Genomic DNA, 20,722 nt, shown 5'->3' on the forward strand with positions numbered 1-20,722 from the left:
AGTTTTGAAGATTGATAGTTATTGCTTAAACCTGTATAAAGTTACTGGATGTTGCTTTAGCAATATAAACAATATTTTTTTATCTATTATTTAAATACAATAGTAGTCAATCGACGAAGGGTAGTTTGACGCAATTGCCACTGTCATCCATGAATCTAGACAAAAGTCGCAATTGCAACAAACCTTTAGGAAGTTTAAAGGCATGTTAACCTATACAGAAACTTCAGGAGCTCTCGCTATGTACGCCGTGACATAGACGAACTTAGTGTAGCATCTGTCTAACGAAATGCCGAGCATTCAGAAAGTTACGCGCCTCTGTGGTGGATTAATGGAGGTTTGCAGTTCCAGAAAAAAGGTTCCAAGCATTTTTCAGCGTTGTATATATATATATATATATATATATATATATATATAACGGTATTCATTTTCGAACGAAAAAAATAAAGACAATTTTGGTTAATAGTTTGACTTTTGCTTCAGTCTGACGACATCTGATTGATAACTGTTTTTGAATTGTTTTTCATATTTTTTAGCCTTGAATTCTGTTAATTTTTTGCTCAATCGTCCAACTTTCTGAAGACGCCGTATTACAAAAAGGTTTCAAGTTCGCTATTTCCGCTACGATCGCCCAAACTCAACACTTATCCTATATACTCTACCATTTGTATTCACAATAGGTGACACTCATCCTACTACCCGAAGCGCGAGTCGTCAGGCCCACATCTATTCATTCCCGTTACACAACTATTACCAGCGTCTACTTAATCGTCTCGATACCGCTGGAAACTTAATCGTTTCAGCGTCGACCCTTTTTGGCCGGCCTCGTGACATATTTTTTGCGGCGGTGGGCGAGATCCCTTTCTAGTCTCTTACCATACTGCGAGTCAGATGTTGTTCTCTACGGCTTTCGCAGCGGAAGCCGACTGGCCAGAAATATGGTATCGTAATGTTGTCGGCGTCAAAGTTAGCAGCAGAACAAAGTAAAGAATTGAACAAGGGCCAGCCAAATCTTTGCACAAGGTCGCGGCCGAGTTTAAACAGACGAGATCGGTTATGGCGTTCCGCTACCACATCGAAGCTGCTTGGTTTGAACTACGCTGTGTGTAGCGATGACAATGGCGGCGGTATGGCGATGCAGTCCATCGCGTCTGCCATGCTTCTTCATTATCTTCGATTTATCCCGGCTTGAAGATCTTGTATCTATCTCTTCAGCCTCTTTATTGCCACCTCTGGAAAATGGGTTTTGTGTCAGGTCAACTCTGCGCACACTAACGCGAGTCAGAGTTGGCGCAGGTGTTTCCGGCAATGACTGATTCTCTATCTTCACTCGTTTTGTTAAGGACGAGAGCAGCGGCGGCGGCGGCGGCGGCGGCGTCTCGTCGAGATGGGTCTCGTGTACGGGATGGCAGTGACAATTGCGATGAGAATGATTGTAATGAAGTGCATCTGTTGGGGGAACAGAGAAGTAAACGCGAACGTACGTTGCTCATAGCGCAACAAAGTGACTTTATAAAAATTGAAATAGTCAAGGTCGGGGCTTAGGAAAAAGATCTCGTCGACTTTTAATCGACTCACAGGGATTCGGAGCTCGATCACTAGTCATTGCTTTTAGCCTCGGCGATTTAATGGCCGAATAGAGCTCCTCAACTGAAGGTTGTATCATGAACTTATTTTTTTATAGCTGTAAGCCAATTATTATATTATTTTTATCGAAGTTCCACCAAAGCTTATTTTAGACCACATAATGTCTGATTAATTGAAAGTTCATTTTTCTCTTATTTGTTATACCTTTCAGTCAAATTCAAATCTGACTTGTTTTTGGACAAGTAAACAAATCGCTGAAAAAAAAGCCCGGCCAACGATATATAGAGCAGATGTGATTAAATAGATAAACAATTTTTTAAGTTTCTCACTAAAATCGCTGTTTTTGAGACGTTAGTTTAAAATAATGAATATTAAGTAGCTCACCCACAATTCCTTCAACAAAAAACTAATTTACCACATGTATTTTTTTTTAGCGATTTAGATGCTAAGTGATAGTCGGAACTATTCAATATTTCTGCAAGATAATGTAAGACAAAAAAATGTTCAATCAAAATATCTCGGATACATTTTTTAATCTACATAATATGTATAAAATGTTGCCTTTTTCACCTTTCTTTCTAACGAACTTCCCTCAAGCCCGCGCCTGTCTTTTCTTGCCACTATAAACTTTATTTTCTCAAGAATCATCCCAAAAAAAAAAAAACCATTTCTATCCGTCGCAGCAGCACTCGTTGTTTTAGCCTTCATTTAAGAACGTGTTTCAATGCAATCGCTTCCATACATATTATTCACGGAACGTTTGGAATCATTCACTTAAAAGAATGTTAGTTAAATGTTGGTCGACATGTTAGCCGAAGCTTGACGCCATTGGACGATACTGACTTACGCGAACGTTGTGCTCACCGTTAGCGTATTTGCCTTGTATTGTTTGTTTGCTATTGGATGAGAACGCATTTTGTTTCTAAAGGCACAGAGAACGACCTAGACAGATTTTAATGGAGAACACTTCAGGGCTCCGAATCAACCGACCGAATTCTTTCCGTGCACGCAACGTTGAAATGGGAATAATGCCGGCAGTACAAATTATCTCTACGTGCCACGCGAACTTTTCTCGTCAACTAAACTTTGCGTTCGGCGAAGTTAGGATCTCTCTCCAAAAAGAAAGGAGCTACAGCTGGTATTTTTCCAATGTTTTTTTTTAGTTACAACACGAGGGTGTTGTAATACGGTATTAAATCTGAACACAAAAAGTCGATTTTTAATAAGTAGCAGTGCGTCTGAGATGGAAGTATTATACGTTGACTTCTAAGGTGATGAACTTTTCCAGGAGACCTCCATCCTTCATTATATCGAAAAATATGTTGATATTGCTTGTCAACTAAAATAGCCCTTATATACAATTTGTCTGGCTTATGGCCGAGACGAATTCAGAGCAGACTCTGCTATTAAACTGCTATTCGGTACGCATATTGAACAAAAAGGTTTGTTGGCACTAAGCTTACCAAGTAATTATTTCCCGTGAGCATTATCGGTCTTCTCCGGAGATCCATATACTCTGGTTAGACCTTATCTGCACATACTTGCAGGGTACATTACACGAAGATATTATCTTCTTGAACGGATTATAGAGCTATAGTGATTACACACACTGCTATAGGCAACGCTGCAGCGACAACGCAAGATGCACGCTACCCGTTCTACTCTACAGTCTTGTTGGCAGTGATCTGGACATCAGTATCCCCTTACTTGAGACCACTTGTGATGGCGCGTAAGCTGCATGCAAACGAAGACGCAGGTCGATGCGAGGCCACAACGGACACACGTGCAAAGGAAATGCTTACCTTCTAAAACGATGAGCCTCATCGTTTTATTAGAAAGGTCTGTCCTGTCTCGGAGATAAATAGCAGAGGCAGACGAAGTAATTTTCTTAATCTTAAGGGACCAAAAGAAGCGTCAGTTGGTATCGACAGGCATCCCGAGCAATGAACGCTGCATAGATAATAAAGCATGTATTAGAGAAAAGAAGATCGAGTATGTTAAAAAAAAAGCTGACAATAATGCAATAATAATATTATTACTATTTAAGTGAAAGCAACTGCCACCAGGTATAGCTATATGAACGTGAAAGGTAGATTAAGGCTGGCAAAAAAGGTTCGAGAGCCATAGTTCAGTCTGGGCCATAGTAGTCGTATGAACGTTATGTGGTCTTCTGTAGGCTTTTTTCTATTTTTTAACTTTGATTGATATCATAATTTTTTTGTCTTTTAGAGCACCAATCATGTAAAATTTCAAAATGCCACGAAATACAATCTGTTTGTATTTCACTTATAAAGTTGTAGGCTTTTTCTCTTTGTTACGGCAACGCAATTTCACGCTTTGTCGTTAGGTAGAAGTCAAAATAGTGTGAGTTGCCTGCGCCATATTTAGCTTGGGTTCCTTCTGGGTCACTAGTTTACGGTCAGGTAAAATCATCGCCCTAACTAAGGAAGCCTGGCGATTTTTTAAATGACTTTCCTTCGTTGATTAAGAACCTGTTCTGTGTTATCCATTCTTGCATGCAAATTTTACCCTTTGGTTGGAATTTGATCTGCTGTTAAGTTACCTTAACCCACATAGAATAGCTGTAGACTAGGTTCATATATTTGATGTTCGCAACGTACATAGTTGCTAAGTTCAAGTTGTCGGTTCTGTAAACAGTTGGAGAGCCAAGGGATTTTAGGACGGACTTGCAAGCTGGCAGTGCAGTGTTTCATGGTTTGTTTGGCATGGCAATCTTATGAATAGTCTTTTGATTCATTTTGATTAATATTCACCAGTTGAGTCTATGTGAAGATTCCCATAAGCTTTCAAGCTAAGAAACACTGCCATGTTTTCCTGTGGACGAAAAGTACCATTTCTCAACGAAATCATCGTTAATGTTGCCTGGCTCTTCTTACACGATTAGTAATAAGGCTGAGGGTCTTCTGAAATACGTCTACCCGAAACATATTTCAATATACTGAGCCCTTTAGGGTTTCTTTATCAAATATATTAACGCAGTATAGATTACATCCAGATTATAGCATTGCCATCAACGTATTAAGCCAAGTCGATTAATGTTTTTTTCAGAATGTTGCGGATTTCACTAAATAAATAGGGAGCAAGATTTTTAACTACTAATTATAAGTGTATTAATAAAAGCTAACTTGAGCAAGCACTTCGGCTACAATTGGAACTGGCGTACGCCAGTGTTGTGAGCGCACCTATAAAAGTCGACGTTGAGTTACTTCTGCTTTACTACTAGCGGTCAAATTTTTTCAGCGTTGATTTCCTTTCCAACACTGTCCTTGATTGGGTCTTTCCTACAAAGCTCATTTTCTCTTGTTCTTTCTAGCCTGACCAAAGAAATGCAAAAAGTACTTTCTTTTATCTTATGGGATGTAGCGTGTGGTGAGCAATTTTGCAATCTGTGGGCGACCTTTGAAGCAAAGCCCTGAAATAGTTTAATCGCTCTCATCTAGCGTTAGACACGCGGTAGCGCGGCCATCTTAAAACAACAGCGACACCTACAATGTTGGCACGACCTTAAACGTTGTAGACTACAGCCTCAACGTTTATTTACGGAACGCCACGCAGTCAAACCGATATGCAATGGTTCTCGCTTGTGTGACAAGCCATAAACTCGTCATTTTTTTTCCCCTTAAAAAATGCGTGAGCTGATAATTAGAGCCAAGGAAAAGCAAATTCAATTAAAATGTGACAATTTTAAATCGACTAAGCTCTACTGACTCACGTAGTAAGGACAAAAAGAACGAGTGGTAACAGTTTATGAGGACCCTTTGTGCAAAAGGCAGATTGTAGATCCGTAAGAAAATTACCGTATCAGTTGGGTCTAATACTTGTTGCAAAAATTCAGATTTAAACACACTATGAACATTATTAGGGTCATAATACAGACAGAATTTACATAACCTAAGGCTAAAACGACACATTGAATTATTATTGACTTGCTACTATTGTTTTCAAATCGATGCGTTCCATCATCTTTTTGTCGGTACGCCTCTCGAATTCTAGATACAATGTTTTCTTTCTCTGACCGTTTGATTGAACGGAACCAATGATTCGTAAGGTAATTGACAGACAGTTCTGAGTTACGTTTCCTTTTGACTTAGGATACTGACAATTGTTCATACGTATTAACTGATGATTATTTACGTTTGTTGAGCACATACAAAAAGACCGGGCCTTAGAACTGTGCTCTTTTTTCGAACGCTGCGACCCTAACTCATTCCCCGCCATTCGAGCATACGCTTCTTGATGGCTCGCAGCCCCCTCTTGTGGCGTCTGCTAGGAACAAAACGAGCATATTCTGCCAGGATCTTCTTTCGTTCCGTTGATGTAAGAAAAGGAGCTATCAGATTTATGCGGTTAAGCTATTCGTTCGACCTGTACACCGGATAGCCATAGGAACATGAACAGCATGTTGACGAGTTCCAGATACATTATGCAGACTTTATCTTATCAATCGCATCTTTTTAAACTTGTTTTCGTAAATTTTTATAGTGACACTGATATCTTCACAGGAAAGGGAGACGGACAGTTTTTAGTCTTTGTTGGTGCAAGTTTCGATGTTTTTTTTTTGATAAAAATAAGATAGCAGAAAAAATAGGTTGCTTCGTAGCATGGGAAGCGATTTTCGGCGCTGTTGCAACTATAACGTTAGGCCGGATAGGCTACGCACCGAGGTACGTTGTGTGCCTACTTGAGTTTCCAGTGGCAATCAAATATGATGAAATCACACTTACATTACCTATTAGTTAATGTAAAACACATGGTTTATCAAAGTGCTGCTAGAATATAGTTCCTATTTTACTGTAACAGTCCATCGCGCCGCCGCGTTCTATTGAAATGTGCGTTCTGCGTTTGCCAAATTTTGTGAAGCTCGTTTTTTTCTACCCATGTTATGAGCCACCGCGTCGCCCATGAAGTAGACGGAAGTCTTCTTTTTATCATGGGCGCCGAGCCTTAATGGACGCTAGGATGGCCGAATTATAGGACAGGTAGGAAATATATATCGCTGCAATGTGGATTCCTACATTCAGCGGTCACAGACAACGGCAACAGTAAAATTTTCCGTCAATCCTTAAAATTCTCTTTCCCGTAATAGATACGTTCTTTTCATCGGATCACGTTTATATATCTATATATATATTCGAAACTTTTAGGCGTTATTTACCCCTTTGTAGTTCATCTGCGCAAAAAGGGGGTTTGCCGGTACTATTTGCTATAGTAGAGCCATAACGTACCTAACGAAACAAAGCTATATGCGCATCATACTGTATTATTAGAAATCTACATTTGAAGCATTATATTTATGCTGGCTCTTTCTGCTATCCGCATACACCCTCGTTTTTATAGGTAAACTTATACACGAACAAGTTTTTTTGCTTTGAATTTAGCAGAGACATCTCCGCCAATAAGACGTCTCCCGTTCTATTAGTCGAAAAAGAGCTCAGATCAAAAAGCTTTTCTAACGACGAGCTATTGCTGTGATGACATTGCTGTCGTCTAGTCTGATTACTCACTGACGAGAATTGCCCCTTATGCAAATATATCACATCGTACGAGCAAAACAGTCAGCTAAAAGGAATGCGCCCCGGGTCGTGCTTGCTACACCAGTGACCTCTGCTCATGGATGATCTGAAATGATCAACAAATGTTGTCACCTGTTAGAGTCACAGAAACAAAAAAAAGCACCTTAAAAAGATACGGTCGTCGCGGTGCATTTGTTTACGTATGTATATATATATATATCACAAACGTAGCATATTTACTTTCAATGTTAGACAAATGGAACTTAATTACTAGTTTGCGCCGTTTGTCATTTATCCAGCGGGCAAGGGACACACGAAAGCCAATTGGATAAATAAAATCTTACCGATAGAATATTATGCGATACCATGCAATTCAGTGAGCTCAGTCAAAGGCTCGAGATGTAGCAATGCTCAATCTACTTCTTACTGTAACAACAATTGCGCGTCGCCCTATTAGTTTGTGTTACTATACCCACACACAACAGCGAACGAGGGAATCACAAAGTTCTAACAACGTGGATAGCAGAAGCCTAAAAGCAGGCCAAATAAGGCCGTTATGCGCTAGTTAAGTTTGACTTATAAAATATTAAATTATTAGTCATCACATCGCTATTTTTTCTTATGATATGAAAAAAACGTTGCACTTCATTAATATCAAATCGGATTTTACTATATCGTTGCATAGTCAAACATGGTAAAGGCGCCAAAATATTTGTCCTATACAAATAGGAATAATGCGTTAATATCTGTTTTGTCCAAACCATCGAGATGAGACATTCTTAGGCAAAACAATAGAAACAGCATCGTAATAGAAAACAATTGCTGTTCATCAAAAGCAGAATATTGTAAGCAATACAGTGGTACCGATCCACATTTAAGATAACAACGCCTACAAGTAAATATATATAAACACGTCGCCCAACGTTATCCGATTCCACCTGATCCTTAATGCCTCCATAAAGCCTGATAGGGTCAGGCCGCTGGTTCAGACAAGGTGGGCGCAAAGACGAGACATCAGCGGTTAACAATTGCCGATCAGCCACTAAATCTGTACAGAAAACGAGTGACTCGTCTGGCATTTTGATCAGAAAGTCTCTTCTAGCCAGTTGCAAATCTTCAAACGTACGCTAGATTTGTCGCTTGCTGCCTTTTGCCGCGCTCAGTACGACCCTAGCTGGAATAATATAAGATGTTAGTTTAATTTAATACACTTCAAAACTAACGACATTCCTGCTTAGCACAAAGCAACATGTGACCAAGGGACAATGAGGTATCGGGGAGGATACCAATGCGACACGAAGAAAAACAGCCGATAACAACACTGCTACGCGCGCTAGTTACGTAGTACGAACGTTTCACAAGGAACTTGCCCTTTGGGGTCGATAGAAGTTGACGACGTGTCCATACGTACAACGCTATTGATTTGGTAGACTTTTTTGTTCTATCATCTCTTTCGTACGTTGAGTAGCTCATTGATTAAGAGCGTTTTGGTACGTCTGGCAATTTGTAGCGTGGTTAGTCTACAACTATGACTAATTTAGAATGTTTCTCTTAAAAAATTGTTATCATTTACCGCCGCGTTAGCATTGGACACAATCAATACAAAACAATTGATTCATTACATCTAACAGAAGTGCGAAGTATCTTCCCTTTCGCTGCTTTGGTAACGACTCCGGCAAGCATTCGCTCAGTCAACGATTCTGATCTCTATCCGAGCGGTAATCTCTGATGGAGTGGTAAGTTCTGCCGCGATTACCATTATAATAGATTTAGATTTTTGACAGGTACATACTCCAATAGAGAGTAATGTAATAGTAGTTAAATACGTAAACTAGGAAACTTGATTCGTGACCGTAGTATTTTTATGATAATAAATGAGTATTCGAATAGTTGATAGGAAACCACCTCGGTTGAAGTTGAAACAGCTGAGGCGTTTTCGGCTGAGGCAGGTAACGATTTTGAGGGACTTGTTCAATGAGCCAGGTAAATAACAACGGATCCAGGAGAAACCATCGGTATGAAGTAGAGTGCCGTGGTTCAGGATATAAGAAAATCACCTGTGCATCTACATTGCTCTTGACTGAATTCATATATATATCACCACAATATGTCCGATCAAATAAAGGAAGCCTTTCAAAAAGGAACAAAAAGTTTCAGTTGAATAGTTTACATTGACATATAGACGAGCTACTATACTGTAGTAGCATGACGATGGATAAGGATAGCCACCATATAACTATTACTAAGAGGACTTGAACGTCAAGCTTAAATTTTAATGCCGCGTTTGTGTACATTGGCAAATTTAATTAAGATCACAATATTTCAGCACCGTTGTTATACAATGCGAAAGAAGGAGAAGTTCGGTATACATACGACCGTAAAACTTCTTGTCATTTTTTTGTGCGATTTGATAAATAAAAAAAAAAAAAGAAAAAACATAAAGGAAATCATCCATTGTGTTAAGCTTGGTCAACAGCTTGTCGCATAGGATAATAGAAAAATCAATACAAATGTAGTCAAACGAAAATGTTCATTAGAGAAGCTTTGTCCTAAAAAAAGAGCCTTCTTTTTCCCACCATGATTTATGTCAACATCGCCATATACCTTTTGAAAGTTTTTCTTGGCATATAGCCAACTATGGTGTTTCAGAGCGGAAAATAAAAGTGCATCGTCCATGCGATGCTTATATATACTTCAAATCTTATATAAAAACCATTTTTAAGGTTTAACCTAGAATAGCTAAAAGAAACCTAAACTTTATGTATCTCTACTGAAGCTTACTTTGTCCTCACGTTATGTCATCGTCGTAGGGCCAACGCAGGCAACAAATTGATACGGCATATTTTTCAAAATAGCGGCTGGGGTTATTTATGTTAAGATTTGCGCAAGCGTGCTTCTGTAACATACGAACCACACACCTACATAGCAGAGAATTTCATGTAAATCTAATGGTAAACAATTGCCAATGAGTTTATGGGAATTGATAGGCTTAAAAAGACAGTCCTCAGTCGTTTAATAATATTTGTAATAACAGATAAAACCACTTGGGTTTTTCAAGACCTCGTCTAACGGGTCTAAGCAAAGAACAGATCGATGCAGTCATATGCTATATACAACTTTGGTATGTAGTAGTCATCCTATGTACGCGCGTCCGATGAGGTAACTTCAGTCGCCTTTGTTTGCTTACATCGCCGATGATTCACTCGGTTGACGCCGCTAAAAAGGTGGTCTAGCTGACGCCGAACCGTCTATTGCAGAGGCGCCTCCAGCTCTTAAGGCAGCTAGACCCAAACAAGAGAAAGACGTCGTAGCTAAGCGCTCTGCCTTTAAATGCAAATCGTTTTAGTATTGAAGGAACACGTAGACTGATATGATATGATTGTGCATATGCGAGTACATCAACGGGCCGAAACATGACAATAGCTCATTAATGGCTGAAAAATTTTAACAACGTACATTTCTAGGTTGAGGATCATAGAGCAGGCAACCAGCTCGGAATCTCAAACCGAAGAACGAATCACTGGAATCACCGGAATTCTCGGAATAAATAGGGTAGGAACAATGCATTCCCTTTGGGTTCATAACGGGACTTGTTATAACCAGACATGCTATAAGATAATGCTGAAAACACTAACTTTGGAAAAAATAAAAAGTGAACCTGATTCCAGGATATATGCAATTGAGTTTGGTGTAGTCTAGTGGTAGTTTACTTAAATATTACCAGAAAAGAAACTTGCTTTCGACACACCGTTGTTATTAACAGGACATAGGGGCATAAATTGGAAAATAAACTAATGCTCCTACTGACAATGGATACATATGTTAGCACAAGATGTTGTCCGAAAAGGAAAGGGTCAACGCTACTTTTTCTTTTTTTCGAAAAGCCTCATAAATGTGTATAGTAGCAATGGATAGCATACGGTGCGGTTACTCACCGACAATACACGATCCCCCCGACAATACCCTTCGCTCACAGTATGTATCGGAAAAAACAGGATGATGCCGTGGCTTCAGCCTATATTCTACAGAATTACGTCAGTTAAAATTGGCGATAGGTGAAGCATCGTTTCCTACTTTTGATCATTTTACACAAGCAATCTCTAACGACGCCGGATACGGCAACGCAAATCAATCATAAATACGCTGTCGTTGAGGGACCTTTACAACGATTGATTTCATGTGTACAACAATACATACAGAAAAATGCACATTTAACATAAACCAAAATATAGCTGTTCGACGTTTTTTTTTTATCGTTTAGCAGTTACCGGAAATTCTCAGCCTGCTGAATAGCTCCGTATTATCTAATTGTGCTATACTCAGTGTCACCATTCAATTTTTCATCGACAGCATCGTCACTAGGGGCATTTAAGTTCCGGCAGTAGCTAGAACATAGAAGTCTCTTACACATTCTAGACTTTATTAGCTAGAAGATAGGCAGTGTAGGGTGTATACAAGCTGGACCCAGCACGTTTTTCCCCCCCCAAAAATAATCATGCTATGACGAGTTCCTTTACATATCCTCTAGTTCTAATGGCATCACGGTCTGAGCGATGGGAGGTGCTTGCGATGAAACGCTTGTATTCCGCCTTAGATATAACCGCTTAGAGATATATATAATATACATATATAACTGCTTAGAGGTAGACATATGGATGGGTGCAACACCGCAAACTGATTTTAGAATACCCGCTATTATGAACAAATCGTCTTCAAAGTCTGCCTATTACCTGTTTATTACGCGGCTTACACAGTTAGCCACAACATGATAAACATGGTGCTGCGTAGAGCTACTAGATATGTTCTGTCTTCAGTCAGTTGACAGGCAAAATAATAATACTATCAATTTGCTTTTAGTTCTTTCATCTTCTATTAAACGCATATTATTCCATCCAGTAGTTTGCATGTAAGCACCTAACTCTATCCATTTCCTAAAAGAAACCAGTCCAACTCAAGCCTAAGTTACTCCACCCCAGCGATATCGAACCTAATCAAAAACACTGAGCAGAAGTCTCAGTCACTACGCCGAAAATATAAAATGCATATGCCAAATTAAATATAAAATAGATTAGGACTAAATTGATTAATTAGCCGTGAATAGGCGAACGAGTACATTGATCCGTAAATGGTCATCCCCATCTCTTTCGCGTTTTAGCATGCCATATTGTTAATTATATAATGTAATACTATTCTTTAGTCCATGAATTACACGAGGCGTATAGGAGATGCACTTTGCCGTTGTCACGTCGTTTTCGTTTCCTGGAGAATCACAGAACCCTGTTCCAAATCCCACTTGGCGACCCGAATGGTTGAGTGACGATAATTATGACGAAAATACCCATATGGCCAAGCAAACCGCAAACTGAAACCTATACCTAGCCATTAAGGGTTAGTAAGCCTCGACAAATAGCGGCGAAAAGAAATAAATGTATTTTTCGTTACGTTCAAGTTCTGGATAGTCCACTATGGCTATGTAGCTTTTTTTTCCGATTGCATTTTGTTCAGACCTGCGCTATGTCACCATGGCTACCTTATTTGCTATTATATCCTTCTCTCCCTAAATATCTAATGGCTTCAGTCGCGTGCTAATGCCTTGACACAATCTCATTACGATTGTTCTACGCGTGAAAATGAGCGTTTATCAGTTATTGATCTACGTAGGACATTTGCTATGTCTCGAACGTGGCAGCCCGCAGAGTCTACGTTTTGCCTAGCTACTTATATGTAAACGTGTGCAAGACTATGGCTTTCTCTGCGTGACTGTACGTGTGACGGGTTTGCGTGAGATTTATTCCTCCACATAGCATGTCGGACAACGATGTAGACCCATTGAAACTGGCAATTCTTGCCGCTTTCAAGCTCGCTATCGACTGACACCCATGAACACCCCGCCTTGGCAAGCAGCTCAGAGCTCACGACCTGCCGATAGTACCTAACGCTCATTAGAGTCTAAGTGGAGATTTTGCAGCGCTGTATCCATCTGAAGATGTAACTTTATTGTCAGCTCAACGCTTTAGCTGGTCGTAGAGCCGTGTAGCCGCGAAATCCAATGTCAATTTCATTCAAACGAATACTTCCCTCGTTAGTTCATGTCATTTATTTAGAGTAAACAGAGCAGCTTTGTGTACATTGTAAAGCAACCTGTACAAGTCTAGCTAAATGACAGCTGTAAAGTTTCTATTAAAAAAAATGTAAGTCTTCTTCGTCAATATTTTGTTGTAAAGGGAGAGCCTTCTCGAACGAGTGCAGCAGCTATTAGCCAGCACGAAAAATTCATCATCACTTGAGCCCAACTCTGCGAAAGGCTTAGGTGGCGGGTGGCAGTGCGTCCCTTTACCGCCCTCTATTCGTCGGCGGGCCCACACCGAGACACCGAGAACCACTTTCCTTCTGGCCCCTTTCGTTTCTTGCGGGACCGGTATGTCTACCCAAGCAGCGCTCTTTATCGTCGTCCTTTTCTTTTTCTCTCTCTCCTAGAACTACTATGCTTGGGTTGTGGCCAGCATTAGTATGACGTTGAAGTCGATTTTTCCCAACGCAGAGCATTCTATACTATCAACTGAAACCCACCGCAGACCCAGTTGCTATAGCTGTGTATACAAAGTGCAAGGAAAAAGGGCGACGACGGACAGGAAAGGCACACGAACTAGGCGACCATACCGGCACTGGTTTTGCAGGGTTACCAAACGAGACCAGCTAGCTCTATTCTAGCTTCTTTTCAGACCCCAGAAAGGGCTCGAGCTCAGCAACAGCACACATATACATACACACCGAAACGATAGTGGCCCTTGGAATTCTCCAAGGGCCGGAACACTCACAGATCAACATTCCCAGAGTACTCACTGCTCTTTACGGCCGCTATTGCCATCACCACTGCTGTCGGCGCCGCAGGTAGGTCAACCGATGGGGCCCGGCTACTACTGGAGTCTCCCGCAATGGTCGCACCACCCCGGTTGAAACACAGTACTGGGACTCGCGCGTGAGTCGACGAGCTCACCGGGGTGCTCGTAGGCATCCTGGGAAGCGTATTCCTTCTTTCACTCAGTCACATACCCTCTCTGGACCCGCCCGGCCCGATACCCAAAAAGGCCACCGCTTCTAACTTAATACCCGAGTTGAGCTAAAGACAGGCTCAGTAGCTCCGGGAGTTTCGAGTACTTCGTGTCTGGCACTATCGCGGGTCGTTGTTGATTGTGTGAGTGTGATCTCTTGACCCGAACGACTCGGAGGATCAACCATGTCCTCGGTATCGAGAACCAGCAAATACGTTTACAAGAGCACTTCCGGCACCACCGGTGATATCTCCATCGAGTATGGAACCGACCTCGGTGCCCTCACCAGGCTCGAGGTAAGAATCGTTCAACCGAATCGGAAAATCGTTTAACAGAAAGCATCGGATATCAGAGACCACCAGCCCGTTAGCCAGGTTTATCAAAATTTAAAGTTCACCATACCAAATACATTTTCGCTCTTAGAACAATGTTTGACTTACTACCAAATAGTTGATAACTACGATGCACAGTTTCAAGTTAAATATCTGATCGAAACTTGCCACTGAACAAAATGCTGGAAGAACTGACCGTTCTTGCGAACATCAACACGATGGATACTACTTCGATTGTACCTCAACATCGCCAGCATCCTCTGAAACCCAAGGATTACACGTTTTGTTACGTCGCGTAGTGCAGTGTGCAATCTCTTGTACAGGATACAAATTCAGCTCCGTCGGACGAATACAAGTGTTCTATCGAGTGTAGTGTTGTTTTTTCTTTTTAACCCACCTTCCCGCCCCGACCCCGTTAACGATGATGGCCCACTCATGGAGCCCCTGGCGACCATCTTCTTGTGTAAACAGATGGTAAAGCCCTATATAAGCCAGTTGACAGTCGAACAGAATTCAAATCGCGTACAACAGTTGACAAAACCGTTTCTGTGTTTGCATTTGTGTCTGGTTATATTTTATTTCATTTTTGCTTTCAGGATAAGCTCCGCCTGCTCCAAGAAGACCTGGACAGCGAGAGAGAGCTCAGGCAGAGGATCGAACGTGAAAGGTCTGATCTACAGTGTCAGCTGATCGCTCTCTCCGATCGTCTGGAAGAGGCCGAAGGTGGAGCCGAATGCCAGGTTGAAATGAACAGGAAGCGAGACACTGAGCTCTCAAAGCTCAGGTTCGTTAATAATAGCAGTAAACAAGGGCATCTTTTTCGAATCTATAATCCAAGGAAAGGTGCATCAGCACCTACCGAGCACAGTGCGTTAGAGAGCACCTACCAACGAACCTCTTATTTATTAACAGAATTTCACAGGACTTTTAAAATTAGCCTCTACAGATACCTAGTGCAGTAATTCTACATTCTTTTTCTAGATCTTTTCTAAAGGTCATCCTCCTGACGCTTTGCTTACGCGTCATAAAATCTTAGTTCAGCGCAGCTTTCTTCGAAAACAGGGGCTGAGTTGGTGCATCCGCGTAAGCACTGCATTATAAAACAATAGCCAACGATGGTCAAGATGGGCAGTCGTAGGCAAAGCTGGAAAGCGAAGTCGGCAGTTAGTGGGTAGGTAGCACTGAGGGGGGCTCTCTATAAATAGCCCTTGCTATGCTCGTCGTTTAGGGCAAGCGATGATCGAGGTCTGTCACTTGAGGCTGAGGCTAAAGAACGAGGCAGGATTGCGGGTATTTATTTCCTACATTCCAAACAGCCAGGCTAGATCCGGCCTATAAAATCAGTCACCGTGTTTTGTTCATCAACCTTGTAGGAGAGCAGAAAGAACGAACTACACGAAAATTACTATAAGCCACATACGGGGTTTAGACACGTAGGTCAAACAAAAAACGGTTTCATTTGGAAGTGAAAAAATTGGAAGAATTCAGTCAGTAAAGCGCAGATGTGAAGCTATCGCAGAAGCGATTCTCATCAATCAAATGATCATTCGTTTAGATCAAAAGAGCTTGAATTAAAGGTTCAATAGCAGCGAACATACTTGTGTTGCTATTGGATATAGATAATACAATTAGATTTTAATTAGTTCAACACCGTTTTTGAATTGTATAGGAAGCTGCTGGAAGATGTCCACCTGGAAAGCGAGGAGACTGCCCACCATCTACGGAAGAAGCACCAGGAAGCAATTGCTGAGTTCCAGGAGCAGCTCGACGCCGTCGCCCGAGCTAAGGCTAAGTTCGTACCCGTGTCCCTTTTAGTCCAAAAGATGCTATAAATGATAATATATGTATTTTCAAAACTTAAAGCACTAGCTGGTCCATAGGCATCTTTCCAACCATATGGAGATACGGGTACACGTGTGAAGATCTAATAAAATTCCAAAATTCTTTACAGGTCCGATAAGGAGAAGCAGAAATTTCAGGCTGAAGTATACGAACTTCTAGCTCAGGTGGAGAATACCCAGAAGGAGAAAATGACCGCTATGAAAACCGTGGAAAAACTCGAGACTACCATTTATGAGTTGAACATCCGTATTGAAGAGCTGAATAGGACCATCACTGAGGTCACTGCCCAGAGGCGAGTATGACAGCTCGCCTAGCTCCGCCAAATTGCTTATATCAAAAGCCTTCTGCGTAAAATGAAAAAAAAAAAACGCTAGCTAACTCTGTCATTTTTGCTCTGCCTTATTCATATTCATCCGGCAGGTCTCGTCTCAGCGCTGAGAACGCCGAATATTTGAAGGAGATTCACGAGTTAAAAGTGTCTCTTGACAATGTCAACCATCTGAAAAGTCAACTTGCAACTCAGCTGGAGGATACCCGTAGGAGACTAGAGGATGAGGAAAGAGTATGCTTCATCTTTTACGTCAACTGAAGTGTAACTTTGTTTCGGAAAAAAACTTAAAGTTGCTTTTGTTATCAGTGACAAGTAGTAGGTTTAATCGATGTCAATGGCCAGACGGTATCAACGTCGCCTTTAAAAATACACCAATAGTTTCTCCAGAGCAATACTATATGCTTCTTCTTGTTAGATATTCTTAAGCAAATCTTTCACAGCTATATTAAAAATCGTAACTTTATTGATTGTCGATATAATGAACTAATGTTGTGATTACAGAGGCGTTCCACCTTGGAGAGCCACGTCCACACCTTGGAAGTGGAAATCGAATCTCTGAAAGTGCAGCTTGATGAGGAGGCTGAGGCCCGCCTGGAAATTGAAAGACAACTGTCGAAGGCTAATGCCGATGCTGCCACGTACAAAAGCAAGTACGAAGCCGAATGCCAGGCCCACATTGATGAGGTCGAAGATCTTCGTCGCAAGATGGCTCAGAAGATCGCCGAGTACGAAGAGCAGCTCGAAGCCTTGCTCAACAGATGCTCGTCCCTCGAGAAGCACAAATCTCGCCTCCAGTCGGAGGTTGAGGTGCTCATCATGGACCTTGAAAAGGCCACCGCTCATGCCCAGGCACTTGAGAAACGCGTTTCCCAACTAGAAAAGCTCAATAACGACCTGAAGGCCAAACTTGAAGAGGTTACCATGCTCATGGAACAGGCCCAAAGGGATGCCCGGCAAAAAGCCGCCGAGCTGACCAAGTTGCAGCACGATTATGAGAAGCTCCAAGAGCAGAAAGACGCCCTGGCCCGCGAGAACAAAAAGCTTAGCGACGACCTTCAGGATGCCAAGAGCTCGTTAGCCGACGCTATTCGCCGTTGTCATGAGCTCGAGATCGAGATCAAGCGCCTTGAGAACGAACGAGACGAGCTCAGCGCTGCCTACAAAGAGAGCGAGAGCCTGCGCAAATCGGCCGAAAACCGTTGCCAGGTGCTCCAATCGGAGCTCCAGCAGGTGCGTCACGAGTATGAGAAACGGCTGGCTCAGAAAGAGGAGGAACTGGAGGCTCTGCGCAAGCAATACCAGCTCGAGGTCGAGAGCTTGAACATGCGTCTGGCCGACGCCGAGGCTAAGCTCAAGACTGAGGTTGCTCGCATCAAGAAGAAAATGCAGGCCCAAATCACCGAGCTGGAGATGTCGCTTGATGCTGCCAACAAACAGAACCTGGATCTGCAGCGTGTCATCAAAAAGCAAGCTATGCAAATTCAAGAGCTCCAAGCCCACTACGACGAGGTAGCCCGTCAGCTGCAGCAGACCCTCGACCAGCTTGGTGTGTCGCAGAGGAGGTGCCAGGGCTTACAGGCTGAACTTGATGAGCAGCGTGTGGCTCTTGAGTCCGCCCTTCGTGGCAAGCGCGTCGCCGAGCAGTCTCTTGAGGAATCAATGAGCCGCATTAATGAGCTAACCACCATCAATGTCAATATTGCCTCGGCCAAGAGTAAGATCGAGGGAGAACTCACCGCTCTCCAGGCCGACTATGATGAACTGCATAAGGAGCTCCGCGTTGTCGATGAACGCTTGCAGAGGACGCTCGTTGAGTTGAAGAGCACCAAAGATCTGCTCGTTGAGGAACAGGAAAAATATATCAAGTGCGAGTCGATTAAGAAGTCGCTCGAGATTGAGGTCCGCACCTTGCAAGTACGCATTGAAGAGGTTGAGGCTAATGCACTGGCTGGTGGCAAGCGTGTCATTGGCAAACTCGAGGCAAGAATCCGGGACATCGAACTGGAGTTTGATGAGGAGAAGAAACGCCACAGTGAGACTCAGAAGGTGCTTCGCAAGAAGGACCACCGTGCCAAGGAACTGCTGCTACAGACCGAGGAGGACCACAAAACCATCACGATGCTCAACGATACCATTGAGAAGCTCAACGAGAAGGTTAAGGTCTACAAGAGGCAGTTGAACGAGCAGGTACGTGCAGGGCATTTTGTATGCTAGCCAGTCTGTAAACGAGATTCTGCGCGTCACCCATTGATGACTGAATAATTAATTACTCAATGTATTTCATTACATTTTTGGTATTACTCTTTCCATTCACAGGAAGGCCTCAGTCAGCAAAATCTGTCCCGCGTGCGTCGCTTCCAACGCGAGCTGGAGGCCGCTGAGGATCGGGCCGATTCTGCTGAAGGAAACCTGTCTCTCATCAGGGCTAAACACAGGAGCTGGGTCACCACCTCCACTGTAAGTGACGTTACCCTTTATGATTGTATGACCCATTTTGCTGTATGGAGCAAAAGCGTTTTGACAGTCTGAAAAAATCACTTGACCGGTATATATATATATGTTGTACAGACCTAAGGTAAAAAGACTCGTTCGTTGTTCGAGCGAAAATATTTTTATTCTTATTCTTATGGTCACTAATTTAGCATGATTTATTTGCATACTTCGCTAAGACATGCGTATTATTGAGTTTTATTTATTTACGTAATTGTTTAGCTATGTAATAACTCACGCAATTCACCGCCCCCTACGTCTGATCCAGGTGCCCGGCGGTAGCCGGCAGGTGTTCATCACCGAGGAAAGCACCACCCAACAGGTTTAAGTGCTACTATTTACCATCCACACACGGTTCCGTCATGTCACAGCGCAGTCAACAGCAGCGTCGCCGACCAGGCCCGGGGTGACGTCGTGCATTGAACGTAGTTCACTTATTAGACTGAAGAACACTGAAGAGCTGAAGAAAGACTACGTACAACGAACGACGCCGCCCCATCATAAGGCTGCTCCTAGCGCCTGGTATCAGTTACTCCAGTCAAATCTTTTCGGCATCCTGAAACGCAACATTTCGTTGAGAACAATCAACGACCCGAAGGCAACTTCTTTGGTCAAGATTTATCAGGACAAAATGCTGGCGTCTGATTTCCAGTGATCGTTGTATGAGATAGAACAGTAAATCAGTTTGAGGGTGCGGAGGATCTCCATCGTTAGGACGAACGTTCGATCGTCATGGAGTGGCCAGGCACCCGCGCTAGACGCTGCCTTGCCCGGGGTGGCGTGGGGTTCGAGCCCCTGACTACTACATTGATGGTGGACATCCACTATTACGCCTAATACCTTTCGCAAAGACAAACGATCAATTCCATCCCCTAAGAACAATTCATCAAAGCAAAACAAAACGATCAGTGGCTCGAAACCACCGCCATTCCAACCCCAGAAATTTACAAAATACTGAAAGAAAGAACCCAGTAGAAGTAAGAGCCTATACAAGACAACATTCACAATTCAGTTCCCAGCAAGGAGATAATCATATATATGCCATGACCAAAAAAAAATGAGAGTTATGAAGCCTCTATAGTTTTCGAGTTGGGGACATGGCCGAAATAATCCGGAGGCAATAGTCAAACGGTGTTGGTGGGACACCAGAGGGTAATAAAAGGTCAACTAGGTCTAGACAGATGGTTAGAATCTATAGCTCAATTAACCGAAATATCCCCTACGATTGATCACTTGATACCGCTGTGCATCGACTGGCAAGAACATAACGGAAACTCAAAAATAAACAGAAAAATAATCTGATGAAAATGAAGGAGGCAATGGAAATGTAGTCAGTCGAACTGAGACAAGTGTGTGTGATCGGCCACGAAGCGAAACGTCGGAGCTACAATCGCCCGAAGGTTTGTCCTCCCCTGACAACGACAACGATATTGTTTATGTCAAACTAGCAGACGACAGCCGCACGAAACATGCAACAGAATCGACCGAAAAAATCTATATATAAGTACAAATCCCCTACTCATAGCGTCGTACTCGTAGCGACCTATCGAAATAACC

General features: G+C 42.3%; 1 protein-coding gene and 1 long non-coding RNA gene across 2 annotated transcripts; one reads left to right on the top strand and one right to left on the bottom strand.

The window, feature by feature from the left end:
• Window positions 1-1,368: 1,368 nt before the first annotated feature.
• Window positions 1,369-14,065, bottom strand: LOC111259846 (uncharacterized). The gene is made up of 4 exons (XR_002679880.2): window positions 13,962-14,065; window positions 7,110-7,224; window positions 3,387-3,534; window positions 1,369-1,446 (listed from the first exon to the last, which is right to left on the bottom strand). It is a non-coding gene; the product is annotated as an uncharacterized LOC111259846 (long non-coding RNA).
• A 169-nt stretch (window positions 14,066-14,234) lies between these two features.
• On the top strand, window positions 14,235-19,730 carry Prm (Paramyosin). The gene is made up of 8 exons (XM_022832137.2): window positions 14,235-14,466; window positions 15,099-15,286; window positions 16,172-16,294; window positions 16,454-16,636; window positions 16,765-16,906; window positions 17,177-18,862; window positions 18,992-19,132; window positions 19,434-19,730. The coding sequence occupies exons 1-8, from the start codon at window positions 14,356-14,358 to the stop codon at window positions 19,491-19,493; spliced, it is 2,634 nt and encodes an 877-aa protein (XP_022687872.1). The 5' UTR covers window positions 14,235-14,355; the 3' UTR covers window positions 19,494-19,730.
• The last annotated feature ends 992 nt before the right edge of the window (window positions 19,731-20,722 follow it).

Source organism: Varroa jacobsoni, unplaced genomic scaffold (assembly GCF_002532875.2).
Source record: "Varroa jacobsoni isolate VJ856 unplaced genomic scaffold, vjacob_1.0 scaffold_374, whole genome shotgun sequence".
NCBI classification, from domain to species: Eukaryota; Metazoa; Arthropoda; class Arachnida; order Mesostigmata; family Varroidae; genus Varroa; species Varroa jacobsoni.

Excerpts from the sequence above, each read along its gene's own strand:
- Prm (XM_022832137.2), top strand. The coding sequence starts at position 14,356 with ATGTCCTCGGTATCGAGAACCAGCAAATACGTTTACAAGAGCACTTCC. Across the intron at positions 15,287-16,171 it reads ACTGAGCTCTCAAAGCTCAG|GAAGCTGCTGGAAGATGTCC; the intron begins GTTCGTTAATAA and ends TGAATTGTATAG. Across the intron at positions 16,907-17,176 it reads GACTAGAGGATGAGGAAAGA|AGGCGTTCCACCTTGGAGAG; the intron begins GTATGCTTCATC and ends TTGTGATTACAG.